This window comes from Pelobates fuscus, chromosome 12 (genome assembly GCF_036172605.1).
Source record: "Pelobates fuscus isolate aPelFus1 chromosome 12, aPelFus1.pri, whole genome shotgun sequence".
Taxonomy (NCBI): Eukaryota; Metazoa; Chordata; class Amphibia; order Anura; family Pelobatidae; genus Pelobates; species Pelobates fuscus.
Genome location: NC_086328.1, coordinates 5,684,307 through 5,712,187, shown reverse-complemented (window position 1 = coordinate 5,712,187; position 27,881 = coordinate 5,684,307). Strand labels below are relative to the sequence as shown.

The 27,881-nt window shown below is 41.3% G+C and overlaps 1 protein-coding gene across 1 annotated transcript; it reads left to right on the top strand.

The window, feature by feature from the left end:
* The first annotated feature begins 276 nt into the window (after positions 1-276).
* Positions 277-27,163, top strand: NQO1 (NAD(P)H quinone dehydrogenase 1). The gene is made up of 6 exons (XM_063438387.1): positions 277-368; positions 9,888-10,052; positions 18,625-18,755; positions 19,587-19,700; positions 25,610-25,711; positions 26,792-27,163. The coding sequence occupies exons 1-6, from the start codon at positions 362-364 to the stop codon at positions 27,104-27,106; spliced, it is 834 nt and encodes a 277-aa protein (XP_063294457.1). The 5' UTR covers positions 277-361; the 3' UTR covers positions 27,107-27,163.
* The last annotated feature ends 718 nt before the right edge of the window (positions 27,164-27,881 follow it).

Below are 27,881 nucleotides of genomic sequence, written 5' to 3'. Positions count from 1 at the left end.
CTCTGTGATACACTCACACATGTAACATTACTGTGAACCACTGTTTAGGGCTGGCCAAGCATCATGGGAGTTATAGTTCTTGGTCTGGCCATGAGTGCTAAGTAAATAATGTCACTCCCATAGCTTAGCAGCTCCTATGGCACACTCCTATCACTCTCAGCAGCCATTGGAGGGGAGATGCCGTCTCCATGGTAACAGAGTCTTGTGATCCCCAGGCTCTAGTTCTGCCCAGTCCGGGAGGCAGGGGGGGGACCTTGGCAGCCTCCTCGGGGAAACACCCGCTGCACAGGCCGCGCCCATAGCTCCTCCTGGATAAAAACATTCTCCTTCTTCTTAGTTTGGAAGGAGCTGAGTGAACACCATGACTGGTGAGTGAGGGGATAGGGGGATAACCCTGCCAGGGGTTATTAGTTTATACTGGGGGCAGTTAATCCTAACACTGCCAGGGGCTAATAATTTATACTGGGGGGGCAGTTAATCCTAACACTGACAGGGGCTAATAATTTATACTGGGGGGGGGGGGCAGTTAATCCTAACACTGCCAGGGGTTAATAATTTATACTGGGGGCAGTTAATCCTAACACTGCCAGGGGTTAATAATTTATACTGGGGGGCAGTTAACCCTAACACTGCCGGAGGTTAATAATTTATACTGGGGGCAGTTAATCCTAACACTGCCAGGGGTTAATAATTTATACTGGGGGCAGTTAATCCTAACACTGCCAGGGGTTAATAATTTATACTGGGGGGCAGTTAACCCTAACACTGCCAGGGGTTAATAATTTATACTGGGGGCAGTTAATCCTAACACTGCCAGGGGTTAATAATTTATACTGGGGGGCAGTTAACCCTAACACTGCCAGGGGTTAATAATTTATACTGGGGGGCAGTTAACCCTAACACTGCCAGAGGTTAATAATTTATACTGGGGGGGCAGTTAATCCTAACACTTTTAGGGGTTAATAATTTATACTGGGGGGCAGTTAACTCTAACCCTGCCAGGGGGTTATTAATTTATACTGGGGGCAGTTAACCCTCACACTGCCATGGGTTATTAATTTATATTGGGGGGCAGTTAACCCTAACACAGCCAGGGGATAATGTTATTTATTTGCTCATAGTGGGGGGCTTTCTAATATGAAGGAGCTTGTTATAGAGAGAGAGAGATTGGGGAGGGCTGGGTGATGTATGTAAAGGTGGAGGTTATTGTGAGGGTAATTAAATGCATAAATAATATATATATATATATATATATATATATATATATATATATATATATATATATTAAGTTCTGTTCCTGCATGCATTGGAATATTGTCTGATATAAACTACTGTCACGTAGGGGACAATGTCCCCAGCTAATGGGAATATATTCCAACGCCATCTGTTTTATTGAAAAAATGGGTTAAACAGGTTTTAATGCAATTAATGAGACCATTCACTCTTCAATAATAGGCCAGTATTCTCATTGTTAAAGAATGAAATGTCTGTAGATGGGCTTATTGTTGCAAGGAACTCCTTATAAAGTGCTTGAGAGTATCTGCATCTATCATTACATGACTGCTACTGCCCAGTAATACACGTTAACAGGTGTCAGAGATCAGGAATTCAATATTAACTTACAATTTTACACCAAATAACCAACTGAATACTCACCCAGCTATGAGAATATCTCCCGCTATTGAGGCCTGAAACCTGAGATTCACTTTATATTTTCAAATATTGGTGAATAACTGAATGTTTTGGATTGAAAGCTGTTTAGGCTGGGCACGTTTAACCCAAGGTTCCAGTATGTCAATCATGTTTTGTTCGAATTTTGTGTCTGTCTTGTTTACCTATTGTACAGCGCTGTGGAATATGGTAGTGCTATATGAATGTAATTGAATCTTTGGTGGGTTTCAATCCGTTGCTGGGTACCATAAAAGGGTTATGATATTTGAGGTACTGGGCACCTTGCAAACCCTGTCCGTTGGATGAATAGACCCAGGGTTCCCCAAATATTACATAGTTACATAGCTGAAAAGAGACTTGCGTCCATCAAGTTCAGCCTTCCTCACATATGCTTTTGCTGTTGATCCAAAAGAAGGCAAAAAACCCAGTCTGAAGCGCTTCCAATTTTGCAACAAACTAGGAAAAAATTCCTTCTTGACCCCAAAATAGCAGTCAGATGTCTCCTTGGATCAAGCAGCTATTACCCCACTAATTAGAAATTGTATCCCTGTATGTTATGTTTTTGCAAGTATTTATCCAATTGCAATTTAAACATCTGTATAGACTCTGACAAAACCACCTCTTCCGGCAATGAATTCCATATCCTTATTGCTCTTACTGTAAAAAAACCTTTTCTTTGCCTTAGATGAAATCTCCTTTCTTCAAGCCTAAATGTGTGACCTCGTGTCCTATGTATAGCCCTGTTTATGAATAGATTTCCAGATAAAGGTTTGTACTGGCCCCGAATATATTTGTATAATGTTATCATATCCCCTCTAAGGCGCCGTTTTTCCAAACTGAAGAGATTTAAATTTTTTAACCTTTCTTCATAACTAAAATGCTCCATTCCTTTTATCAATTTTGTAGCTCGTCTCTGCACTTTTTCTAGTGCCATGATATCCTTCTTTAGAACAGGTGCCCAAAATTGCACAGCATATTCAAGGTGTGGTCTTACCAGCGATTTATAAAGAGGCAAAATTATATTTTCATCTCGAGAATTTATGCCCCTATTTATACATGACAAAACCTTACTGGCCTTACTAACTGCAGATTGACATTGCATATTGCTACCTAATTTGTTGTCTATAACAATTCCCAAATCCTTCTCGTGTGTGGTTATCCCTAGTTCACTACCATTTAGGGTGTAAATTGCTTGTGCATTCTTAACCCCGAAGTGCATAACTTTTGCATTTTTCTACGTTAAATTTCATCTGCCATTTTAGTGCCCTGTCCCCAATCTATCCAAATCCCTCTGCAGCAAGGCAATATCCTGCTCACATTTTATTACTTTACAAAGTTTTGTGTCATCTGCAAACACTGATACATGGCTTTCAATGCCCATTTCAAGATAATTTATAAACATGTTAAATAGAAGCGGTCCCAAAACAGAACCCTAAGGGACACCACTTACCACTTTTGTACAGCTTGAAAATTTACCATTTATGACAACTCGCTGTACTCTATCCTTAAGCCACTGTTCTACCCAAGAACAAGAATATTCATCTAGACCAATTTCTTTTAGTTTGAAGACTAACCTATTGTGAGGAACCGTATCAAATGCCTTGGCAAAATCCAAGTAGATCACATCCACTGCAACACCCTGATCTATATTTCTACTTACTTCTTCGTAGAATGCAATTAGGTTAGTTTGACATGACCTATGTTTCATAAAACCATGCTGATTATTGCTAATAACACAGTTCTTCCCAATGAATTCCTGAATATTATCCCTTAATAGCCGTTCAAATAATTTCCCAGTCACAGAAGTTAAGCTCACAGGTCTATAATTTCCAGGCAAGGATTTTGAACCCTTTTTAAATATAGGAACAACATCTGCCTTCCTCCAATCCTCCGGTACAATACCTGAAACAAAAGAATCTTGAAAAATTAAATACAGAGGTTCACTTATTTCCCCACTTAGCTCCTTAAGTACTCATGGGTGGATACCGTCAGGCCCCGGAGCTTTATTTACATTAATTTTCTTTAATAGCTGTAGCACCTTATCTCGAGTTATCCAATCACAAGTTATCTGCAAGTTTGTTGCAGCAATCATATGCATATCTCTTGCCATAGGATCCTCATTAATATATACCGAAGAAAAAGTTATTTAAAATTTCTGCCTTTTCCTGGTCTTCATTGACTAACAGACCCATCTCTGTTTTCAGTGTACCTACACTTTCATTTTTTGTTTTTTTAGAATTAATGTACTTGAAAAAATGTTTGGGGTTGGTTTTGCATTCTTTGGCTATCAATTTCTCATTTTCTAGTTTAGCCACTTTAATTGCCTTTTTGCAAGTATTATTGGCTTCCTTATATCTTATATAGGATGCATCTGATTGGTCCGATTTAAATGCTTTAAAAGCCCTTTTCTTATTTTTATATGTAAAATAAAACATACAGTTTTATCGTAATGGTTCATGATTATTGATGTTTTATATAGCGCCAACATATTCTGCAGCGCTTTACAATTTTGTAGACTTTAACAATTAATGAGGAAAAACTATCAAAGATTTTGATCTTAATGAAAGTTCACTAAGGACCCTGCTCGAACAAGTCCACATAGATTATCAGTATATTTAAGGGGTAAATCACTCCCATCAATATTTACACAAGGGAGCTCTCCCCTTTATTAACCATATATTACAGCGCACGCCCTGCTATTAAACACGCATCCTCACATTACAGAGCAGAACCTGTATGTACAGGCCCAGCACACTACTGCGAGCACTTATTGGGGCTTATTCTAGATCTTCCTTGTCTTAGTTACTGTTCTCATATTTAACATTCATTTATTGTTTTTGTCTCTGAAATAACTTTTGTCAAGGTTTTCATATCCGACCATTTAAAATGAGTCTTTCCTGTTTATATAAATCCGGGAACACACCTTCAAGGCTTCAATGGGGGTTATGTGCTAATCACCAAATAAAAAAACTGATTTGCCTAATTTAAATCATTGTTCAATGTTTAAATGTTTTATATATTGATCAGCACATGCAGCAGGTGATGTTGTTGAGATGTGTTTTTTTGTTGTTGTTGTTTTTTTTACTGAATTTTCAAAACAATATTACAAAGTAAAAGAAACACTCATGTTGATCCATGCTCAAGATTGGTCTGGGGCTGTTTATTTCTCCCCAGAATTATTGATAAATCTTCTTTTCCGAGGGTACGTGATGGGCTTCTTTCATTAGAGAGTATGCCATGTAAGTGTATTCTGCCGGTGGTTCTGGAAGATTTGTTTATGAAGCGGCACCGTCATTTGGCACCCAGATAGATCCCAAGCCGGCAGAGTATAACGAAGATCAGGTGCCACTCCTTTAATAACATGAATACATCCATGGATACCGCAGACAGAGCTGGGTATATCACGTGTCCTACCATTGGTACTGCTGCGGGTGGAGGAATGCATGTCACTCCCCATTACTCGTTATAATTCATCTGTTCACCTATTGTACAGCGCTGTGGAATTTGTTGGCGTTTTATAAATAATAATAACTTCCATAATCCACAAGCAATGCAGGGAATGGCATCTACCCGTAGCTAGAGGATAGGATTTGTGTTTTAATACAGTGATTTTCTTGTTCAGAACACTTGTCACATGTCTTACCAGCGGCTTATTGGGGGTAAGATTATTCCCTAAGGGGCCTCAGTGCGCGGAGGAAATTCCACAGTGAGGAATATTCTATCTCCATAGCCGATCTAAAACTGAGCAGAAATTGGCCTTGTCACGGTGATTCTCCAGCAGTTTGCTTGGGGTGTGTGTGTTTATCAAATTTTTTTTATTAAGAATTGATGGCTTTGATTTGCCCTTAACATATCTGTTTCTTGAAACCTGCCTTTCTGTTGACTCTGGAAGAACCTGCATCCCCATTCATTATACTCTGTGCCAACATTTAAAGTGTTTCCAGTTTGTCCCAGCCAGTTTCCACTCCTTTTGTCAAGAAAAACTCTGATGGCGGTTACCTGCACAAAGCACAATTAGTCATCTAAATTTTGGTTAAGGAAGCTTGCGTGGTGGGTATGACGGACCGCCTGGCACCCCAACCGGGTGCCTCCGTCAATCGATGCTCCTAGTGCTCAACGAGGACTCAAAGCACTCCACCAGACACTATAAGCACAGTAGACCCCACAAACCGCGGCAGTTTGGCTGGGGTCTCGCCGTCCTCCACCCACCTTGGACCCAAGACCAGGATCCAGCTTCCAGTGGGTGAACCTCTCCTACTCCAGAGAGTATAGCAGGAACAGCTCTCATAAGAGCTAGTGATTAGAATCCAGGGGAGTATAAGGAGTATAGCAATCCCCAGAGTGAATATAGCTGTCCCCTCCACACATGAGATTAGGCTCTATGTTAAGGGTGAAGAGGAACTGATTTTAATGGTGCCACACTTGGCCTTATAGGAAAATCCCCATGCAAGGGGTATGCTCACATGGACCTGATGGTAGACTGATTTACAACATCACAGACCAATAACAATAAGGTTACAAGGCACGACACTCCCACACACAGCACACAATCCCTCCTCTCTGCCTGGAAGATAGTCAGATACTGTATTAACTTCATTATCTCCAGGCAGAAAAAAACACATAATATCCCCAAAAATTTTACATCCCTGATTGTCCCGATCTGGGTGACCAACATATAAAAAAATCACCCAGATCCGTTCAGGAATTATATGGAAGTCATTTATTTGACCGACTGCAGGCATGGTCCCATGCCAAAAACAGTTGCAGAGAATCAGGGCTTGCGGTCGGTCTAGTTCGGTAGTTTGAAAACGAACAAACTCCCGAACAGAGTCAATAGTCTTACCCTGGTGTATAAAACCAAGCACCTAGCCAGCAGTCTGTATTTACATACATATGTGAAAAAAATGGATCGAAGAGCTCAGTGAGTTCAAGCGTAGTACTCTCATAGGACGTCACCTTTGCAATAAGTAAGTTTGTGAAATTTAATTCCGGCAAGATATTCAACGGTCAACTGTAAGTGGCATTATTGGAAAGTGGAATCGTTTAGAAACGGCAGCAACTCGGCCACGAAGCAGAAGATCACATAAAGTCACAGAGGGGGGTCACCGAGTGCTGAGACACATGGTGTATAAAAATCACCAACGCTCTGCTGATTCCATAGCTGAAGAGTTCCAAACTTCCACTTGCATTAATATAATGTAAGTTTATATATGACCTCACCCCCTTTTCCCCGTCCGCAGTTCCTCCTCTTCTTAGATTATCCAGACTATCAGTGGTTCAGTCTCCAGCCCAATAAAGAAATATTAAGGAACCAAGTGTGAGGACTTTCAGTTACTGTAGTCTGTATGAGGAAGTGAGAGCCACTTAGAGACACACTGACTGACAGATGTAAACATTGCAGGGTTCTTACACCAATACTACATTGAAATACCGGGATTTTTTTTTTTTTGTTTAATATATTTTTTTTTATTGCTTTTTCAATAAGTCATCAAAACAAGGGATACAGAAGAGACAAGGGTATTTAAATAGGTATAACATAGTGGGGTTCAGTAATATTATACATAGTTATTAAATCGAACATTATCGTCCGTGTAACCTTGTCGGGTGCCTTGTAGAATTTGTAGGATATGGTAGTGAGTGGGGGACAAGGCTGAGGGGAAGGGAGGTAGGTGGAAGGGTATGGGGCAGGGTGGTAAGGTATCCTGTTGTGTCCACTCTTTAGTATAGTTTAGATTTCTCCTGCTGTTGTAGTAAGTCATATCCTATATCTGTGTACAGCACGTGTATATACTCTAACCGTGGGTGATCTTGGGTGTAGTCCCTGCAAGGGGGCCTTCCAGTAATTAAGCCAGGGTTGCCAAGTTTTGGAATATTTGTCCCTCTTGCCCTGGGTTGACCAATGAATCTCCTCTAATTCTCTAGTTCTTTCCACCCGTTGGACCCACTGTTCCCTTGAGGGTATATTGTTTTGTCGCCAGTGCATTTGGATCAGGGCATTGGCCTCACCTATGAGAATGTTCAGGTTTATATGGGTCTGTAAGAGTCCGGGGCCATCCTAATAGTACTTGGGAGGGAGACAATTGTATTCTTAGGGGAATAAGTTTCTTAATGTCTGCAAGTATAAGGGGTCCACATCCCCACCATATATGTTCCATGTCCCCCTGTGCTGCCTCGCACCTCCAACATTGATCGATAACTGTTGGCCAGTAGGTATGGAGTTGAGCTGGTGTTCTGTACCATCTGGTGACCCTTTTGTAAAAAGTCTCTTTGCGGGCTATGCTGATTGGGGCTCTTATCCCTGAGCTCATGATGTGTGTCCAGTCGTCATTTGTCATGTGTATGTGAAGTTCCCTCATCCACTTACGTTGAAATGAGGGTCTAGTTAGGTCTCCTGTTTCTGTCCTGGAGGATGCGGTAAATGGCTGACTAATTTTGCTCCCCTGGGTACATAAAAGTTCAAATGGTGTCTTGTCTCTTTTTTTTTTTTCCCCTATCGGGATAACCGAGTGGGTCAGGAAATGGTTCAGCTGAGCCCTAGCCATAGTATCTAATAATGTCTCTCGCCTGTCTGGTTTTGGGAAGGCTTTTATTTTAGGTGGGTTGTCCTCTGACAGGACTACCGCCACGTCTGGGCAGGTGGTCCCAGTGATCCGGGCTAGTGTGGCGTGTCCATGGCCATTTTGGAAATCTGGGTCTGCTAGAGGGAAAAACGGAGAGAGTCCGCGGGACAGTCCCCAACCCTCCCTGTGTCGCCTCCATGTCCGGAGTGTGTTGTGGATAAGTGGGTGGTGTGTAGGGGAGAGTTTTGTAAGCTGGCATGTTTGCCAGGGTAGTGTGTGGAGAGGCATTGTCGCAAAACTCTGTTCCAATTTGTACCAGGCTTTTGTCTTTTCCACATTTGTCCATTCCTTAACGCGTGTGAGTAGGACTGCTACATAATATTTGTACAGGTGGGCAATCCCAGCCCTCCCATCCCGGGTGTGGATGTTAATGTGGAATAGGCCAACCTCGCAGGCCTATGACCCCACGTGTATTTCGTAAGCATGGATCGCATGCGTCGGAAAAATTCTCCCGGGAGGGGAATAGGTAGGGCCTGGAAAATGTATAACGTCTTTGGCAAAATCATCATTTTTATTTTGTCAACACGTCCCATTAATGAGAAATGGGGTAAATCCCACTTTTTAAGGTCTCGACCTATAGTATCTATGAGGGTAGGGAAGTTCTGCGTATATAAGACTTTGATTGTCGGGGTTAGGTGAATTCCTAGGTATGTTAGGCCTCCTTGTGTCCAGGTGAAATTGTGGGACTCTCGGATGTGGGTCTGTAAAGTCGGGGTATGGAGATCCCTAGGATCTCGCATTTTTCGGTGTTGATTTTGAAATTTGATAATGCTCCGAATGTCTCTATTTCTGTCTGTACCCGAGTGAGTGTGTGGAGTGGGTCCGTGATGGAGAAGAGAACATCATCCGCGAAAGCAGAGATCCTCACCTCCCCCCCCCCTGGATATCGATAGCCCCGGATTTGGGGATTGCTGCGGACAGCTGTCAGGAATGGCTCTATTGCTAGGACAAATAGGAGGGGTGAGAGTGGGCATCCCTGGCTAGTGCCATTCCTTATCTTGAAGGGAGCTGATAATTAAGGAACCAATTGTGAGGACTTTCAGTTACTGTAGTCTGTATGAGGAAGTGAGAGCCACTTAGAGACACACTGACTGACAGATGTTAACATTGCAGGATTCTTACACCAATACTACATTGAGATACCGGGATTTTTGTGCTTTGTGTGTCCCTATAAAAACCGAAAGACCGTAATGAAACACATACTCCTGATTGTCACTCAGATGATGTAAATCTCCAGGGGCTGAAGTGGCTAGGATAGTTCAACCAATCCTTTCCGCTCCATTATTTTCAACAATTGAGGAGAATGAAAGAGTATAACATTAATTAAGATATACCATTTATCTTAAATTATCAGCAGCTGCCAAGTGACTTAACTTGCCGACTAGCTTGATGTTTATTATTTATTATTATATATAGAAGTACTCGCCTAGCAGTAGTGTGACAGGAAAACTGGCCACAATTAATAAATTGCTGGAACTCGAACGGGGACGTCACGCTGTAATGGTGCCAGTTATTTGTATTGTTTATCATGTCATGCTGCGTCACATGTTCTATTAACTGCTAACCCCTCGTTTTCCATGTTCTTCTTGTTTCCAGGTAAAAGGGCGCTTGTGGTCCTGGCCCACCAGGAGAAGACCTCATTTAGCTATGCCATGAAGGAAGCGTCTCTGGAAGCTCTGAAGAAGAGAGGCTGGCAGGTCACTGTGTCCGATCTTTACGCCATGAAATTTAACCCTGTGTTGTCACGGGATGACATTTTAGGTAACTCAGACTGCAGTCTGTGCTCTCAGAATACCGCTACGGCTGTCATGATTGTTGTAAAGGTAGCAAGATGATAAAGAACACACACTATGCACATCTCCTAGTGTCCCTATTAAAGAGGTCGGTCCTTATTTTGGGCCCAAATCCCTCTGTCCCTCTCTTCTATCATATTATCCCTCTTTTCTAGGAGGTCAATATTATTGATCTGTCTGAGTGTATAACAGAGCTCCACAGTAATAATACTCCCAGTAATGTGTCTGAGTGTATAACAGAGCTCCACAGCAATAATTCTCCCAGTAATGTGTCTGAGTGTATAACTGAGCTCCAAAGCAATAATACTCCCAGTAATGTTTCTGAATGTATAACAGAGCTCCACAGCAATAATACTCCCAGTAATGTGTCTGAATGTATAACAGAGCTCCACAGCAATAATACTCCCAGTAATGTGTCTGAATGTATAACAGAGCTCCACAGCAATAATACTCCCAGTAATGTGTCTGAGTGTATAACAGAGCTCCACAGCAATAATACTCCCAGTAATGTGTCTGAGTGTATAACAGAGCTCCACAGCAATAATACTCCCAGTAATGTGTCTGTGTATAACAGAGCTCCACAGCAATAATACTCCCAGTAATGTGTTTGAGTGTATAACAGAGCTCCACAGCAATAATACTCCCAGTAATGTGTCTGTGTATAACAGAGCTCCACAGCAATCATACTCCCAGTAATGTGTCTGAGTGTATAACAGCGCTCCACAGCAATAATACTCCCAGTAATGTGTCTGAGTGTATAACAGAGCCACACAGTAATAATACTCCCAGTAATGTGTCTGAGTGTATAACAGAGCCCCACAGCAATAATACTCCCAGTAATGTGTCTGAGTGTATAACAGAGCTCCACAGCAATAATACTCCCAGTAATGTGTCTGAGTGTATAACAGCGCTCCACAGCAATAATACTCCCAGTAATGTGTCTGAGTGTATAACAGAGCCACACAGTAATAATACTCCCAGTAATGTGTCTGAGTGTATAACAGAGCCCCACAGCAATAATACTCCCAGTAATGTGTCTGAGTGTATAACAGAGCTCCACAGCAATAATACTCCCAGTAATGTGTCTGAGGGTATAACAGAGCTCCACAACAATAATACTCCCAGTAATGTGTGTGAGTGTATAACAGAGCTCCACAGCAATAATACTCCCAGTAATGTGTGTGAGTGTATAACAGAGCTCCACAGCAATAATACTCCCAGTAATGTGTGTGAGTGTATAACAGAGCTCCACAGCAATAATACTCCCAGTAATGTGTCTGAGTGTATAACAGAGCTCCACAGTAATAATACTCCCAGTAATGTGTCTGAGTGTATAACAGAGCTCCACAGCAATAATACTCCCAGTAATGTGTCTGAGTGTATAACAGAGCTCCACAGCAATAATACTCCCAGTAATGTGTCTGAGTGTATAACAGAGCTCCACAGTAATAATACTCCCAGTAATGTGTCTGAGTGTATAACAGAGCTCCCCAGCAATAATACTCCCAGTAATGTGTCTGAGTGTATAACAGAGCTCCACAGCAATAATACTCCCAGTAATGTGTCTGAGTGTATAACAGAGCTCCACAGCAATAATACTCCCAGTAATGTGTCTGAGTGTATAACAGAGCTCCACAGTAATAATACTCCCAGTAATGTGCCTGAGTGTATAACAGAGCTCCACAGCAATAATACTCCCAATAATGTGTATGTGTGTATAACATAGCTCCACAGCAATAATACTCCCAGTAATGTGTCTGAGTGTATAACAGAGCTCCACAGTAATAATACTCCCAGTAATGTGTCTGAGTGTATAACAGAGCTCCACAGCAATAATACTCCCAGTAATGTGTCTCAGTGTATAACATAGCTCCACAGCAATAATACTCCCAGTAATGTGTCTCAGTGTATAACAGAGCTCCACAGTAATAATACTCCCAGTAATGTGTCTGTGTATAACAGAGCTCCACAGCAATCATACTCCCAGTAATGTGTCTGAGTGTATAACAGCGCTCCACAGCAATAATACTCCCAGTAATGTGTCTGAGTGTATAACAGAGCTCCACAGCAATAATACTCCCAGTAATGTGTCTGAGTGTATAACAGAGCCCCACAGCAATAATACTCCCAGTAATGTGTCTGAGTGTATAACAGAGCTCCACAGCAATCATACTCCCAGTAATGTGTGTGAGTGTATAACAGAGCTCCACAGCAATAATACTCCCAGTAATGTGTCTGAGTGTATAACAGAGCTCCACAGTAATAATACTCCCAGTAATGTGTCTGAGTGTATAACAGAGCTCCACAGCAATAATACTCCCAGTAATGTGTCTGAGTGTATAACAGAGCTCCACAGCAATAATACTCCCAGTAATGTGTCTCAGTGTATAACATAGCTCCACAGCAATAATACTCCCAGTAATGTGTCTCAGTGTATAACAGAGCTCCACAGTAATAATACTCCCAGTAATGTGTCTGTGTATAACAGAGCTCCACAGCAATCATACTCCCAGTAATGTGTCTGAGTGTATAACAGCGCTCCACAGCAATAATACTCCCAGTAATGTGTCTGAGTGTATAACAGAGCTCCACAGCAATAATACTCCCAGTAATGTGTCTGAGTGTATAACAGAGCCCCACAGCAATAATACTCCCAGTAATGTGTCTGAGTGTATAACAGAGCTCCACAGCAATAATACTCCCAGTAATGTGTCTGAGTGTATAACAGAGCCACACAGTAATAATACTCCCAGTAATGTGTCTGAGTGTATAACAGAGCTCCACAGCAATAATACTCCCAGTAATGTGTCTGAGTGTATAACAGAGCTCCACAGTAATAATACTCCCAGTAATGTGTATGTGTGTATAACATAGCTCCACAGCAATAATACTCCCAGTAATGTGTATGTGTGTATAACAGAGCTCCACAGCAATAATACTCCCAGTAATGTGTCTGAGTGTATAACAGAGCTCCACAGCAATAATACTCCCAGTAATGTGTCTCAGTGTATAACAGAGCTCCACAGTAATAATACTCCCAGTAATGTGTCTGAGTGTATAACAGAGCTCCACAGCAATAATACTCCCAGTAATGTGTCTGTGTATAACAGAGCTCCACAGCAATCATACTCCCAGTAATGTGTCTGAGTGTATAACAGCGCTCCACAGCAATAATACTCCCAGTAATGTGTCTGAGTGTATAACAGAGCCACACAGTAATAATACTCCCAGTAATGTGTCTGAGTGTATAACAGAGCCCCACAGCAATAATACTCCCAGTAATGTGTCTGAGTGTATAACAGAGCTCCACAGCAATAATACTCCCAGTAATGTGTCTGAGTGTATAACAGAGCTCCACAGTAATAATACTCCCAGTAATGTGTATGTGTGTATAACATAGCTCCACAGCAATAATACTCCCAGTAATGTGTATGTGTGTATAACAGAGCTCCACAGTAATAATACTCCCAGTAATGTGTCTGAGTGTATAACAGAGCTCCACAGCAATAATACTCCCAGTAATGTGTCTCAGTGTATAACAGAGCTCCACAGTAATAATACTCCCAGTAATGTGTCTGAGTGTATAACAGAGCTCCACAGCAATAATACTCCCAGTAATGTGTCTCAGTGTATAACAGAGCTCCACAGTAATAATACTCCCAGTAATGTGTCTGTGTATAACAGAGCTCCACAGCAATCATACTCCCAGTAATGTGTCTGAGTGTATAACAGCGCTCCACAGCAATAATACTCCCAGTAATGTGTCTGAGTGTATAACAGAGCCACACAGTAATAATACTCCCAGTAATGTGTCTGAGTGTATAACAGAGCCCCACAGCAATAATACTCCCAGTAATGTGTCTGAGTGTATAACAGAGCTCCACAGCAATAATACTCCCAGTAATGTGTCTGAGTGTATAACAGAGCTCCACAGTAATAATACTCCCAGTAATGTGTCTGAGTGTATAACAGAGCCCCACAGCAATAATACTCCCAGTAATGTGTCTGAGTGTATAACAGAGCTCCACAGCAATAATACTCCCAGTAATGTGTCTGAGTGTATAACAGAGCTCCACATCAATAATACTCCCAGTAATGTGTCTGAGTGTATAACAGAGCTCCACAGCAATAATACTCCCAGTAATGTGCCTGAGTGTATAACAGAGCTCCACAGCAATAATACTCCCAGTAATGTGTCTGAGTGTATAACAGAGCTCCACAGCAATAATACTCCCAGTAATGTGTCTGAGTGTATAACAGAGCTCCACAGTAATAATACTCCCAGTAATGTGTCTGAGTGTATAACAGAGCTCCACAGCAATAATACTCCCAGTAATGTGTCTCAGTGTATAACAGAGCTCCACAGCAATCATACTCCCAGTAATGTGTCTGAGTGTATAACAGCGCTCCACAGCAATAATACTCCCAGTAATGTGTCTGAGTGTATAACAGAGCCACACAGTAATAATACTCCCAGTAATGTGTCTGAGTGTATAACAGAGCCCCACAGCAATAATACTCCCAGTAATGTGTCTGAGTGTATAACAGAGCTCCACAGCAATAATACTCCCAGTAATGTGTCTGAGTGTATAACAGAGCCCCACAGCAATAATACTCCCAGTAATGTGTCTGAGTGTATAACAGAGCTCCACAGCAATAATACTCCCAGTAATGTGTCTGAGTGTATAACAGAGCTCCACAGTAATAATACTCCCAGTAATGTGTATGTGTGTATAACATAGCTCCACAGCAATAATACTCCCAGTAATGTGTCTGAGTGTATAACATAGCTCCACAGCAATAATACTCCCACTAATGTGTCTGAGTGTATAACAGAGCTCCACATCAATAATACTCCCAGTAATGTGTCTGAGTGTATAACAGAGCTCCACAGCAATAATACTCCCAGTAATGTGCCTGAGTGTATAACAGAGCTCCACAGCAATAATACTCCCAATAATGTGTCTGAGTGTATAACAGAGCCACACAGTAATAATACTCCCAGTAATGTGTCTGAGTGTATAACAGAGCCCCACAGCAATAATACTCCCAGTAATGTGTCTGAGTGTATAACAGAGCTCCACAGCAATAATACTCCCAGTAATGTGTCTGAGTGTATAACAGAGCTCCACAGCAATAATACTCCCAGTAATGTGTCTGAGTGTATAACAGAGCTCCACAGCAATAATACTCCCAGTAATGTGCCTGAGTGTATAACAGAGCTCCACAGCAATAATACTCCCAGTAATGTGTCTGAGTGTATAACAGAGCTCCACATCAATAATACTCCCAGTAATGTGTCTGAGTGTATAACAGAGCTCCACAGCAATAATACTCCCAGTAATGTGCCTGAGTGTATAACAGAGCTCCACAGCAATAATACTCCCAGTAATGTGTCTGAGTGTATAACAGAGCTCCACAGCAATAATACTCCCAGTAATGTGTCTGAGTGTATAACAGAGCTCCACAGTAATAATACTCCCAGTAATGTGTATGTGTGTATAACAGAGCTCCACAGCAATAATACTCCCAGTAATGTGTCTGAGTGTATAACAGAGCTCCACAGTAATAATACTCCCAGTAATGTGTATGTGTGTATAACATAGCTCCACAGCAATAATACTCCCAGTAATGTGTCTGAGTGTATAACATAGCTCCACAGCAATAATACTCCCACTAATGTGTCTGAGTGTATAACAGAGCTCCACATCAATAATACTCCCAGTAATGTGTCTGAGTGTATAACAGAGCTCCACAGCAATAATACTCCCAGTAATGTGCCTGAGTGTATAACAGAGCTCCACAGCAATAATACTCCCAATAATGTGTCTGAGTGTATAACAGAGCCACACAGTAATAATACTCCCAGTAATGTGTCTGAGTGTATAACAGAGCCCCACAGCAATAATACTCCCAGTAATGTGTCTGAGTGTATAACAGAGCTCCACAGCAATAATACTCCCAGTAATGTGTCTGAGTGTATAACAGAGCTCCACAGCAATAATACTCCCAGTAATGTGTCTGAGTGTATAACAGAGCTCCACAGCAATAATACTCCCAATAATGTGTCTGAGTGTATAACAGAGCCACACAGTAATAATACTCCCAGTAATGTGTCTGAGTGTATAACAGAGCTCCACAGCAATAATACTCCCAATAATGTGTCTGAGTGTATAACAGAGCTCCACATCAATAATACTCCCAGTAATGTGTCTGAGTGAATAACAGAGCCCCACAGCAATAATACTCCCAGTAATGTGTCTGAGTGTATAACAGAGCTCCACATCAATAATACTCCCAGTAATGTGTCTGAGTGTATAACAGAGCTCCACAGCAATAATACTCCCAGTAATGTGCCTGAGTGTATAACAGAGCTCCACAGCAATAATACTCCCAGTAATGTGTCTGAGTGTATAACAGAGCTCCACAGCAATAATACTCCCAGTAATGTGTCTGAGTGTATAACAGAGCTCCACAGTAATAATACTCCCAGTAATGTGTCTGAGTGTATAACAGAGCTCCACAGCAATAATACTCCCAGTAATGTGTCTGAGTGTATAACAGAGCTCCACAGCAATAATACTCCCAGTAATGTGTCTGAGTGTATAACAGAGCTCCACAGTAATAATACTCCCAGTAATGTGTCTGAGTGTATAACAGAGCTCCACAGTAATAATACTCCCGGTAATGTGCCTGTATAACAGAGCTCCACAGCAATAATACTCCCAGTAATGTGTCTGAGTGTATAACAGAGCTCCACAGCAATAATACTCCCAGTAATGTGTCTGAGTGTATAACAGAGCTCCACAGCAATAATACTCCCAATAATGTGTCTGAGTGTATAACAGAGCCACACAGTAATAATACTCCCAGTAATGTGTCTGAGTGTATAACAGAGCTCCACAGCAATAATACTCCCAATAATGTGTCTGAGTGTATAACAGAGCTCCACATCAATAATACTCCCAGTAATGTGTCTGAGTGAATAACAGAGCCCCACAGCAATAATACTCCCAGTAATGTGTCTGAGTGTATAACAGAGCTCCACATCAATAATACTCCCAGTAATGTGTCTGAGTGTATAACAGAGCTCCACAGCAATAATACTCCCAGTAATGTGCCTGAGTGTATAACAGAGCTCCACAGCAATAATACTCCCAGTAATGTGTCTGAGTGTATAACAGAGCTCCACAGCAATAATACTCCCAGTAATGTGTCTGAGTGTATAACAGAGCTCCACAGTAATAATACTCCCAGTAATGTGTCTGAGTGTATAACAGAGCTCCACAGCAATAATACTCCCAGTAATGTGTCTGAGTGTATAACAGAGCTCCACAGCAATAATACTCCCAGTAATGTGTCTGAGTGTATAACAGAGCTCCACAGTAATAATACTCCCAGTAATGTGTCTGAGTGTATAACAGAGCTCCACAGTAATAATACTCCCGGTAATGTGCCTGTATAACAGAGCTCCACAGCAATAATACTCCCAGTAATGTGTCTGAGTGTATAACAGAGCTCCACAGCAATAATACTCCCAGTAATGTGTCTTAATGTATAACAGAGCTCCACAGCAATAATACTCCCAGTAATGTGTCTGAGTGTATAACAGAGCTCCACAGTAATAATACTCCCAGTAATGTGTCTTTACACTACAATAAACATGTTGAGAATTCAGTCTGTGGATATAAGATACATTGTTAGTTTTATGAATAGTTTTTTGCTGTAAATGGAGATAACAGTCGTGAAGATCTAACACTGTAGGGGTTTATTGACTAAACTCATAATTTTACAGGATTGAAATCAGTGGCAAAATTTAGGCTAAAGTTGTGGGTTTCCAGCAGAGTTTGCGAATTTTGGAGATCAGCTGATTGAGCCTAAATATTCCCATTCAGATCTTCTTTTACTACAATGAATCGATTAGTGTCACACCCCTATATAGTGAATATGTAGTAACTTTATACCAAAATAGCCGCCTAGTGGATTCTTCTAGATATGTCTCAGGTTTATAGACTGTAAGCTGAATGTTAGCTCTGCCAGTCTGTATTAGAGGCTCCGTGTGTTTCACGACTTTTACCTGATGTGAAACAGGAATTCAATCATTCTTCATTGCCCTTCACTGGAAGCTTGACTTTGTGTAATTCCGAGATATGTACCTGTGCCATACATAAAGTACCATGTATATTCATGTACTCCAGTGGGAACATATCTATGACCAGATAAGAGGTATTGCCCCCAAACATGCATTGATCATGTGATCTGCTTCAGTACTTGTGTATTAAATCACCAGCCGCCATGGAATACAATGGCAAGGGTTTAACAGAGCGCTATATTCTTACACCAACTCGTCAGCTCATTTCCAAAGCAATGGTTTCACTTTAACCCTTACGGAACCGGTGACTGTCACCATACCAATCTAGTACAAGAGACCCCGTATCACAAGGTCCATTAATGTTTTTGTTGCAATCTTCAGGGGATCAGAAATGGTGGTAAATCTGTCTCATCCAAACTCTGTAATATTATCTGTTTTTATCTCTCAGGAGATCCCGAAGATCCCAATAACTTCAAGTATTCCCCTGAAGCATCGAAGGCTTGGAAAGAAGGCCGTCTTAGCAAAGACATAGTTGAAGAGCAGAAGAAACTGGAAGCTGCTGATTTGGTCATATTCCAGGTAACCGTCGATATTTAGGTATTAACTCAACCTTGAGTTATAACAAATGAAATCCACATGGAAAAACAGAGGCACAAAATAGCAGATCTGGAAAAATTCTCTAACTGGGCCATAGTCACAACTTCCTTTTCCCCTTAGCTTTAGTTTGGTGAATAACCTTGATTGTGTTTTTGGGAACCTGCCCATGTAGGCTACTTGTGTGATGCCCCAGGTATCTGTGGGTAAGTGGTACTCCACTCATTGCTACAAACTGCACTGGGATCCTGGGATATGACGGGTCATGTTCTACAAACTGCACTGGGATCCTGGGACATGACGGGTCATGTTCTACAAACTGCACTGGGATCCTGGGACATGACCGTTCATGTTCTACAAACTGCACTGGGATCCTGGGACATGACCGTTCATGTTCTACAAACTGCACTGGGATCCTGGGACATGACCGGTCATGTTCTACAAACTGCACTGGGATCCTGGGACATGACCGGTCATGTTCTACAAACTGCACTGGGATCCTGGGACATGACCGGTCATGTTTTACAAACTGCACTGAGATCCTGTGACATGACCGGTCATGCTCTACAAACTGCACTGGGATATGACGGGTCATGTTCTACAAACTGCACTGGGATCCTGGGACATGACGGGTCATGTTCTACAAACTGCACTGGGATCCTGGGACATGTTCTACAAACTGCACTGGTATCCTGTGACCTGACCAGTCAAGTTCTACAAACTGCACTGGAATCCTGTGACATGACCGGTCAAGTTCTACAAACTGGACTAGAATTTTGTGATATATTATATTTATTATATGTTCTCTTTCCGCAGTTTCCGGTGTATTGGTTTGGACTTCCTGCTATTCTGAAGGGCTGGTTTGATCGTCTTTTAACCCAGGGATTTGCTTACAGCATGCAAGGCATGTTTGATACTGGGAATTTTAAGGTGAGCAGAACTTTTATTATAATTAGTTCATTCAGTATTCTTGAAACCGTTTTTGTTCATGTAAATGGTTTCGAGCTCAGTCTATTAAACATAAAGAGAATTATTTGGAACCAATAGGACTTTTCTGTCTTGTCACTAAAGTCACCCATACCATTCCATCTCAGCTTTAATGCTGGCTGCAGTGTCCCTGTCCTTTTAACACTGCAATGTAAAACATTGGAGTAAAAAAAAAGAAAAATATAGAAACTGCAGTGTTTACATTGAAATGTTAAGTCCATCTCTAGTGGCTGTTACGGACTGAGTAAAATTTGGTCATGTGCCACAGAAGTCCCATATGAAAGCTTTCATTCAATGCTTACCTATGTGAAAAGTTAAAATGTGAGTGTGTGCTCCTTTATGAAGAACGTTGGATTGGCCTATTCCTATTTTGTAATGTTGCAGGAGGAAAAGAGGTGATCAGCAATGAGGGAGCCTCGGCACGAACAAGTTAAAGGGATTCTCCAGGGAAGAGATTTTACTTACCTGGTTCCAGCGCCGGGAGCCTCGTGAAGCCGCGCCCCCTATTTCGTCAAAATGACGAAATAGGCGGGCGCGAGCAGGGAGCAATCAGACGCTTCCATTTGGAAGCGTCATTGCTTCCAAATGGAAGCGTCATTGCTCCCATTCATGCCGCCCTCTGAAGTCCTGAGCGCACTACCGCGCATGCGCGCGGGGTGCGCGGCCGCGAGCTGAGCTGAGTGACAGCTCAGCTCGCGGTCTTTGCCCTCCCCCTCCTCCGCTGACAGGCTGGAGAGAGAAGGCGCGCACACAGTGCCTTCTCTCTCCTGAACACGTCAGACGTATTTTAATACGTCTGACGTGTACAGGGCCTTTTTAGGGCCCTGCGTGATAGGAAGTCCCTCTAGTGGCCGTCTGAGTGACGGCCACTGGAGGTATTCCTATCAATCAATGTAAACATTGTATTTTCTCTGAAAATACAGTGTTTACATTAGATTGCCTGCAGGGAGCTATAGATAATACCTGAACAACTACATTAAGCTGTAGTTGTTCAGGTGACTATAGTGTCCCTTTAAGGGGACACTATAGTCACCAGAACAACTACAGCTTATTGTATTTGTTCTGGTGAGTAGAATCATTCCTGTCAGGCTTTTTGCAGTAAACTGTTTGTTTCAGAGAACGTGCAGTGTTTACATTACAGCCTAGTGATAACTCCACTGGTCACTCCTCAGATGGCTGCTAAAGCTGCTTCCTGGGGCAGTGCTGCACAGTGTGACTGACATTCAGTGTCTCCGTCCTCTGCATGCAGACATTGAACTTTCCTCATAGAGATGCATTGATTGGCCAGGGCTGTGTTTGACTTGTGTTGGCTCTGCCCCTGATCTGCCTCCTGGACAAGTTCCAACAATCCTATGAGAAAGCATTGTGATTGGCTCAGAGAACCACTTCTAATGTCAGCCAAGCAGGCAGATCAGGGGCAGAGGCAGCAGCTGCAGACTTGAATACAAGTAAGATTTTACTATATTTAGGGGGTGAGAGGGGGGGCTAGATGGTGGTTTAACACTATAGGGTCGGTAATACATGTTTGTGTTCCTGACCCTATAGAGCTCCTTTAAGTCAAATGTTAATATATTTTTTTTTTCTCTATTTTTTTTATTTAGAGGTACAGAGAGGGACACTATATTGTTAGGAATACAAATTCGTGTCAATTTAATATGTCTAATTTTATCGATACAGTTGTGAAAGAAAAGGTATAAATCCAGTCATTTGATAATCACTCCCCTCTGCTGGTGAATGCATCAAACCGCTACATCTGCTCTCTGTAATGACTGTGCCCACTTTAGCAGGGGGGGGGGAGGGGGGAGGGGGGGAGAGTTTATCATCTGTGTCACAATATATGGAGAAACTCAAAGGGTGACGCAGACTGACCCACCCATAGTTTTTAAATATAGTTTTAGGAGTCAGTTTAAAGGGACACTATAGTCATCTGAACAACTTTAGCTTAATGAAGCAGTTTTGGTGTCTAGAACATGCCCCTGCAGCCTCACTGCTCAATCCTCTACCATTAAGGAGTTAAATCCCTTTGTTTATGAACCCTAGTCACACCTCCCTGCATGTGACTTGCACAGACTTCCATAAACACTTCCTGTAAATAGAGCCCTATTTAAGCTTTCTTTATTGCAAGTTCTGTTTAATTAAGATTTTCTTATCCCCTGCTATGTTAATAGCTTGCTAGACCCTGCAAGAGCCTCCTGTATGTGATTAAAGTTCAATTTAGAGATTGAGATACAATTATTTAAGGTAAATTACATCTGTTTGAAAGTGAAACCAGTTTTTTTTTCATGCAGGCTCTGTCAATCATAGCCAGGGGAGGTGTGGCTAGGGCTGCATAAACAGAAACAAAGTGATTTAACTCCTAAATGAGCAGTGAATTGAGCAGTGAAATTGCAGGGGAATGATCTATACACTAAAACTGCTTTATTTAGCTAAAGTAATTTAGGTGACTATAGTGTTCCTTTAATGATTCACAGTTTGAATGCAAAAGACACGTTTCTCATCATAAATGTGTAGGGCACCACCTAATGGCCAAACTAAATATTGCGGCAGTTCTCTTTACCCCATAATTTATTAAACTCCAACCTTGTGTGCAGTGCTGCACAATAGTATGGGTTAGAAACCGGCGTGTGTACCGTGAGACAATGTGTACAAATATTAATGGAGATACAGACCGGGTTGATTACCGTCATTGCAAACTGATCTGTATCTAGGAATTAAAAAGAACCATTTATTGTGGTGAGAGGGATTTATATTCAACTGTAAAGGAGGTGGATTACAAGTTTACTGCTCTCCAGTAAATTGCAGGTAACACATCACTGGCAGATGAGGTAGCAGACCATATACAGGGTTATTCACTAAAGGGAGAATTTTAAAGAGTACTTCAAATTTAAGGGCAGAGTAGCCAAACTGAAAGCATATCCGACTTAGAGGATTTTTACAGTTCGGCTACTTTGACCTTAAATTTGAAATTCACTTTGAATTTGTGTTCAGTACATGCAAAACTGCTCATTCCGGTGTGAGACATATTCCTGGAACAGTAAAGAAAGAATGGAATGGAAGAGCACTCACATATAGTGGGTGTAGTCCAAGTTCATTCTCAAGTATATACCTCTTAGTATTAACGTCACATATAAAAAAAGAGGGGGGTATAGACCTTTTATTAGAAAAAAGAAAAAGATTATAAAACTTGGTAAAGAAGTTACCAATGAGTAGGTTCACCTAAATAGTGAGTGGGTCAAGTGAAATCTGATGCTCTAATGTAAAGAGTATATCTAGGATAAAAGTTCCTAGGTTGCATATGGTAGTCTGTAGATAGGTCAATATGGGGGCCACTTATATGTAAAGTATAGAATAATAAAGCCAAAACATTGGCATTGGGCCAAAAAATATATATATCAATCGATAGGGATATAAGGTGCCTGGCAGTGGTTATGGTAGCACAGGGAGCAAAAGACTGTTGTCACTAATACAGGCAACTGTGTCAGAGGGGTGTACACAGAGTAAAGAAAACCCTTTTTATGGAGTGATAGAAAACACCCACAAACCCCTTATATGCACAGGTACTGGGGTAATATAATATATGCTGATATAAAAAAAAAAAAGGTTCCTCTAATAGTACTTGATGCCTACTGGGGCATATAATGCACAAAAATTGAGGATAACAGTCAAAGATAGGGGTGCTATTGCTCAGAAAAAAACCGTGATAAGCCCCTCAAAAAAAAAACCACAACAGTACCCTAAAGTTGTCCTGGACTAACTGTCTGGCTCACACAGTGAAAAAGTAAAACTAACTGCTACTTCAAGGCAGCCTCAAGCATACCCCTATCATCCCATAAAGACCCTAGACCATAATAATATGTAAGAACATATTGCACCTAATAGAAGAGCAAAAAAATAGTGAAAAAGCCAGAAAGGGAAACCAAATCAAAGTTTAAAAATAGATTGCATCGGCAAAAACGGGTTGCTCGACGCGCGTTTCGGCGTCTCGATACGCCTTTGTCAAGAGCTGAACGGTGACTGGACTGGATGCCGGTTATAAAGGGAAGAAGTCCCTGCCACTTAGCAAAATACTGATACATTTCGTGAGTGACACAGCAAGCATAACATGTACAAAACCGATACAGTGATTTATTTGAATCATCCACTGACTGGATATGTGGATCGGAGCTTCACCACGCCCTCTATATACATTTTATTGGACGAGATTTTCCAGGGGTGGTTGCACATATTACGTACCCATATGAGCGACTTTTTAGATGTGGATTAACATTGCTCGCTCTTTTTACATCAAACGGAATATTACCACTCCCACCTCGGTCTTTAATTGGATGAGAGTCTATAGGAGGAGTCATAGTCACTACGTATCTCTATGAATGCTTCTTAGATACGGATTGGTGGATTTTGCTAAGTGGCAGGGACTTCTTCCCTTTATAACCGGCATCCAGTCCAGTCACCGTTCAGCTCTTGACAAAGGCGTATCGAGACGCCAAAACGCGCGTCGAGCAACCCGTTTTTGCCGATGCAATCTATTTTTAAACTTTGATTTGGTTTCCCTTTCTGGATTTTTCACTATTTGTTTGCTCTTCTATTAGGTGCAATATGTTCTTACATATTATTATGGTCTAGGGTCTTTATGGGATGATAGGGGTATGCTTGAGGCTGCCTTGAAGTAGCAGTTAGTTTTACTTTTTCACTGTGTGAGCCAGACAGTTAGTCCAGGGCAACTTTAGGGTACTGTTTTGTTTTTTTTGAGGGGCTTATCACAGTTTTTTTCTGAGCAATAGCACCCCTATCTTTGACTGTTATCCTCAATTTTTGTGCATTATATGCCCCAGTAGGCATCAAGTACTATTAGAGGAACCTTTTTTTTTTATATCAGCATATATTATATTACCCCAGTACCTGTGCATATAAGGGGTTTGTGGGTGTTTTCTATCACTCCATAAAAAGGGTTTTCTTTACTCTGTGTACACCCCTCTGACACAGTTGCCTGTATTAGTGACAACAGTCTTTTGCTCCCTGTGCTACCATAACCACTGCCAGGCACCTTATATCCCTATCGATTGATATATATATATATATTTTTATGGCCCAATGCCAATGTTTTGGCTTTATTATTCTATACTTTACATATAAGTGGCCCCCATATTGACCTATCTACAGACTACCATATGCAACCTAGGAACTTTTATCCTAGATATATACTCTTTACATTAGAGCATCAAATTTCACTTGACCCACTCACTATTTAGGTGAACCTACTCATTGGTAACTTCTTTACCAATTTTAATAATCTATTTCTTTTTTCTAATAAAGGTCTATACCCCCCTCTTTTTTTATATGTGACGTTAATACTAAGAGGTATATACTTGAGAATTAACTTGGACTACACCCACTATATGTGAGTGCTCTTCCATTCCATTCTTTCTTTACTGTTCTGATTTAATTTGGGGTTAAGCCCCCTGTACCTCTTGTAACCTATTTAGAGATTGCGGAGTTGGTTAATCCAACACCATATACTCTCTATCTCTCTATTTAATTTTGAAACATATTCCTCTCGAGACTAAACCGAATACAAATGGTGTACAACGTTAAAATGGGAAATCAGCAGGAACATTCTATTGGTTTCCAAGGTGATTGTTTTAGCTGTAAAGCATTCCGCAGGAACATTCCATTGGTTTCCATGGTGATTGTTTCAGCTGTAGATCAATCAGCAGGAACATTCCATTGGTTTCCATAGTGACTGTTTCAGCTGTAGAGCAATCAGCAGGAACATTCAATCGGTTTCCATGGTGATTACATCACTTTTTTGTTTGTGTTACATCAAATATTTGCTTGTTTTCTTCCTAAAACAGAATAAGAAAGCAATTTTGTCCTTCACCACTGGCGGCATGGAATCCATGTATACTCCTGCTGGTATCAATGGCGACATTAACGTCATTCTGTGGCCCATACAGGTAAGAGAGGTACAGGAGACAGTGTCCTGTTGTACAATAATTACGTAGTATGTAAATGAGTTCCTGGCGTTTGCTGAATAAAAAGTGTACATTTTGAGTTTAGTAAGCCATGGGTTCCAATGCAATATTCTGGGACAGACGGTTTTTCACTTAAGTCAGAATTCAAAGTGAATTTCAAATTTAAGGTCAAAACAAGCAAATTGGAAGAATTCTCTAAGTCAGCAATGCTTTTAGTGTGTCTACTCTGACCTTTTACATTAAAAATTCACCTTGAATTCTTTCTTTAGTTAATAACCCAGTGGGTGTCATAGAGCCATAATCTACAGTAATTTAGACCTTGAGATGGTTCATCTCATCAGTCAAATGTACTGTATAAAAAGCAGCTGGTATAAGAGTAACGGTCATCTGACCCTAGCTAACCTCCGTGCACCAATTTACATACAGTCCAAATGCTTAAAGGGGCAGTCTGGCAACATAACCACTGCAGCTCGGTGTATTATTACAACTCTGTATTATCACAGCTCATTATAGTAGTTATGTTGCAAATAGCCTCAATTCCCATAAAAAAAATGTTTTGGGTACTGTTTGATTAAAATCTAGGGCTCTCCCTAGAATTAATTTCCTCCTCAATACAATAATAATCTGTACTATCAGTACTTGGTCTGAGCTGGACGGCAGTGATAATATGCTGCTTTTGTAAGGGAACTGTAGCACCCTGGATGCATCATGGGAAATGTAGTGCAGAAACATGGATGACCGGGTTTGCCTTCACAAGCTTCGGTGAAGTATTAAAAGTTTGAGAAGTACTGTGGTAGATAGGAGTTCACTATAGAAATTAAATGTTGGAAGGAAAAGAAGTGCCAACAGCAACCCCACTTTCATAAATAAATGTCCAATTTAAACATGCTAATTTTCTGGGTTGTCTCAAGCAACACGAGGGTTGAAATGGCCTGTTTTTTTGTGTTGTTGCACAATCTGTTTTTTTAACACTGATTACATATGGCAGCTTTCTGTACCGCAGTGACCGCATTGCTCTGAGGTTCAGCCGGTTTACATTAATCTTCTGTATGTTCTTTGCAGCAAGGCATCCTCCACTTCTGTGGCTTCCAGGTTCTAGAGCCACAGATCTCTTACAGCATCGCACATACTCCTCCTGAGAAGCGCTCTATGATTCTGAAGGCCTGGCAGGAGCGCTTGGGCAAGATCTGGGAGGAGAAGCCCATCAGCTTTGTACCCAATGAGAATTTCGACCTGACCTTTCCAGGTGGCTTTGTACTAAAAAAGGAAGTCGTGGAGAAGGAATCGGACAACAAGTATGGACTGACTGTGGGGCAGCACCTGGGTAAACCTCTGCCCTGTGATAATCAGGTGAAAGGGGGCAGCACCAGGCTCTGAGTGCGTTTTACTGACCTATGTACTACCTATACAATAAATGCCAGTGTTTCCCAGTAATCAATATTATGCATTTTATATTTGAACTTTCATGAAACTTTATGTGCAGTCTCATACTAGCCACTTGGGCAAAATGGGGCAGTGATTTGAGCAGTGAGATTACTGTGGGCTCACTGTTTTGGTGCTTTGTGTCCCTTTAAACTGGCAAAACCTAGATGTTACATTGGTACACTACTGAAATGACTTCCGTCATTGCCGCACACTGACTAATATTTACTATTAACAAGGTTATCCACTAAACCAGGGAATTCAATATTTTTTGTTGTTGTTTGTTTCTATAATAACCTGGCTTGAAAATCAGTGAGAACACAAAGAGAGAACAATCTAGACTCCATGGGCGCAGCCCTTTTGAGCGATTACAAGTAATACAAAAGTGGTAACATTAGCAAAGGTTTGTATTTTCACAGTATGAGACCTTTCGGTTGTGGAACTCCCACCGGTTGTATGGCCCACCTCTCATGCTTGTGGTTCTCCTTGGGTGGAACCAGGGAACTTAACTTGCAATTGAAAAATGCTGCTGTCTCTGTTCCTTGTTTTGTTATTTTAGCTTCATATGTTATTTCCTGGTTTAGTGGTGAATATATTATTATTATTATAAAACTACCCAGCAAGCTTACACAGTTCACACACTGTTTCAATTCCACTGGAAGGTGGTACGGATCAGGCCGGCCCTCCGTGTTGTATCTACAAGGCTGGAGGGATATTAACGCAGATATTC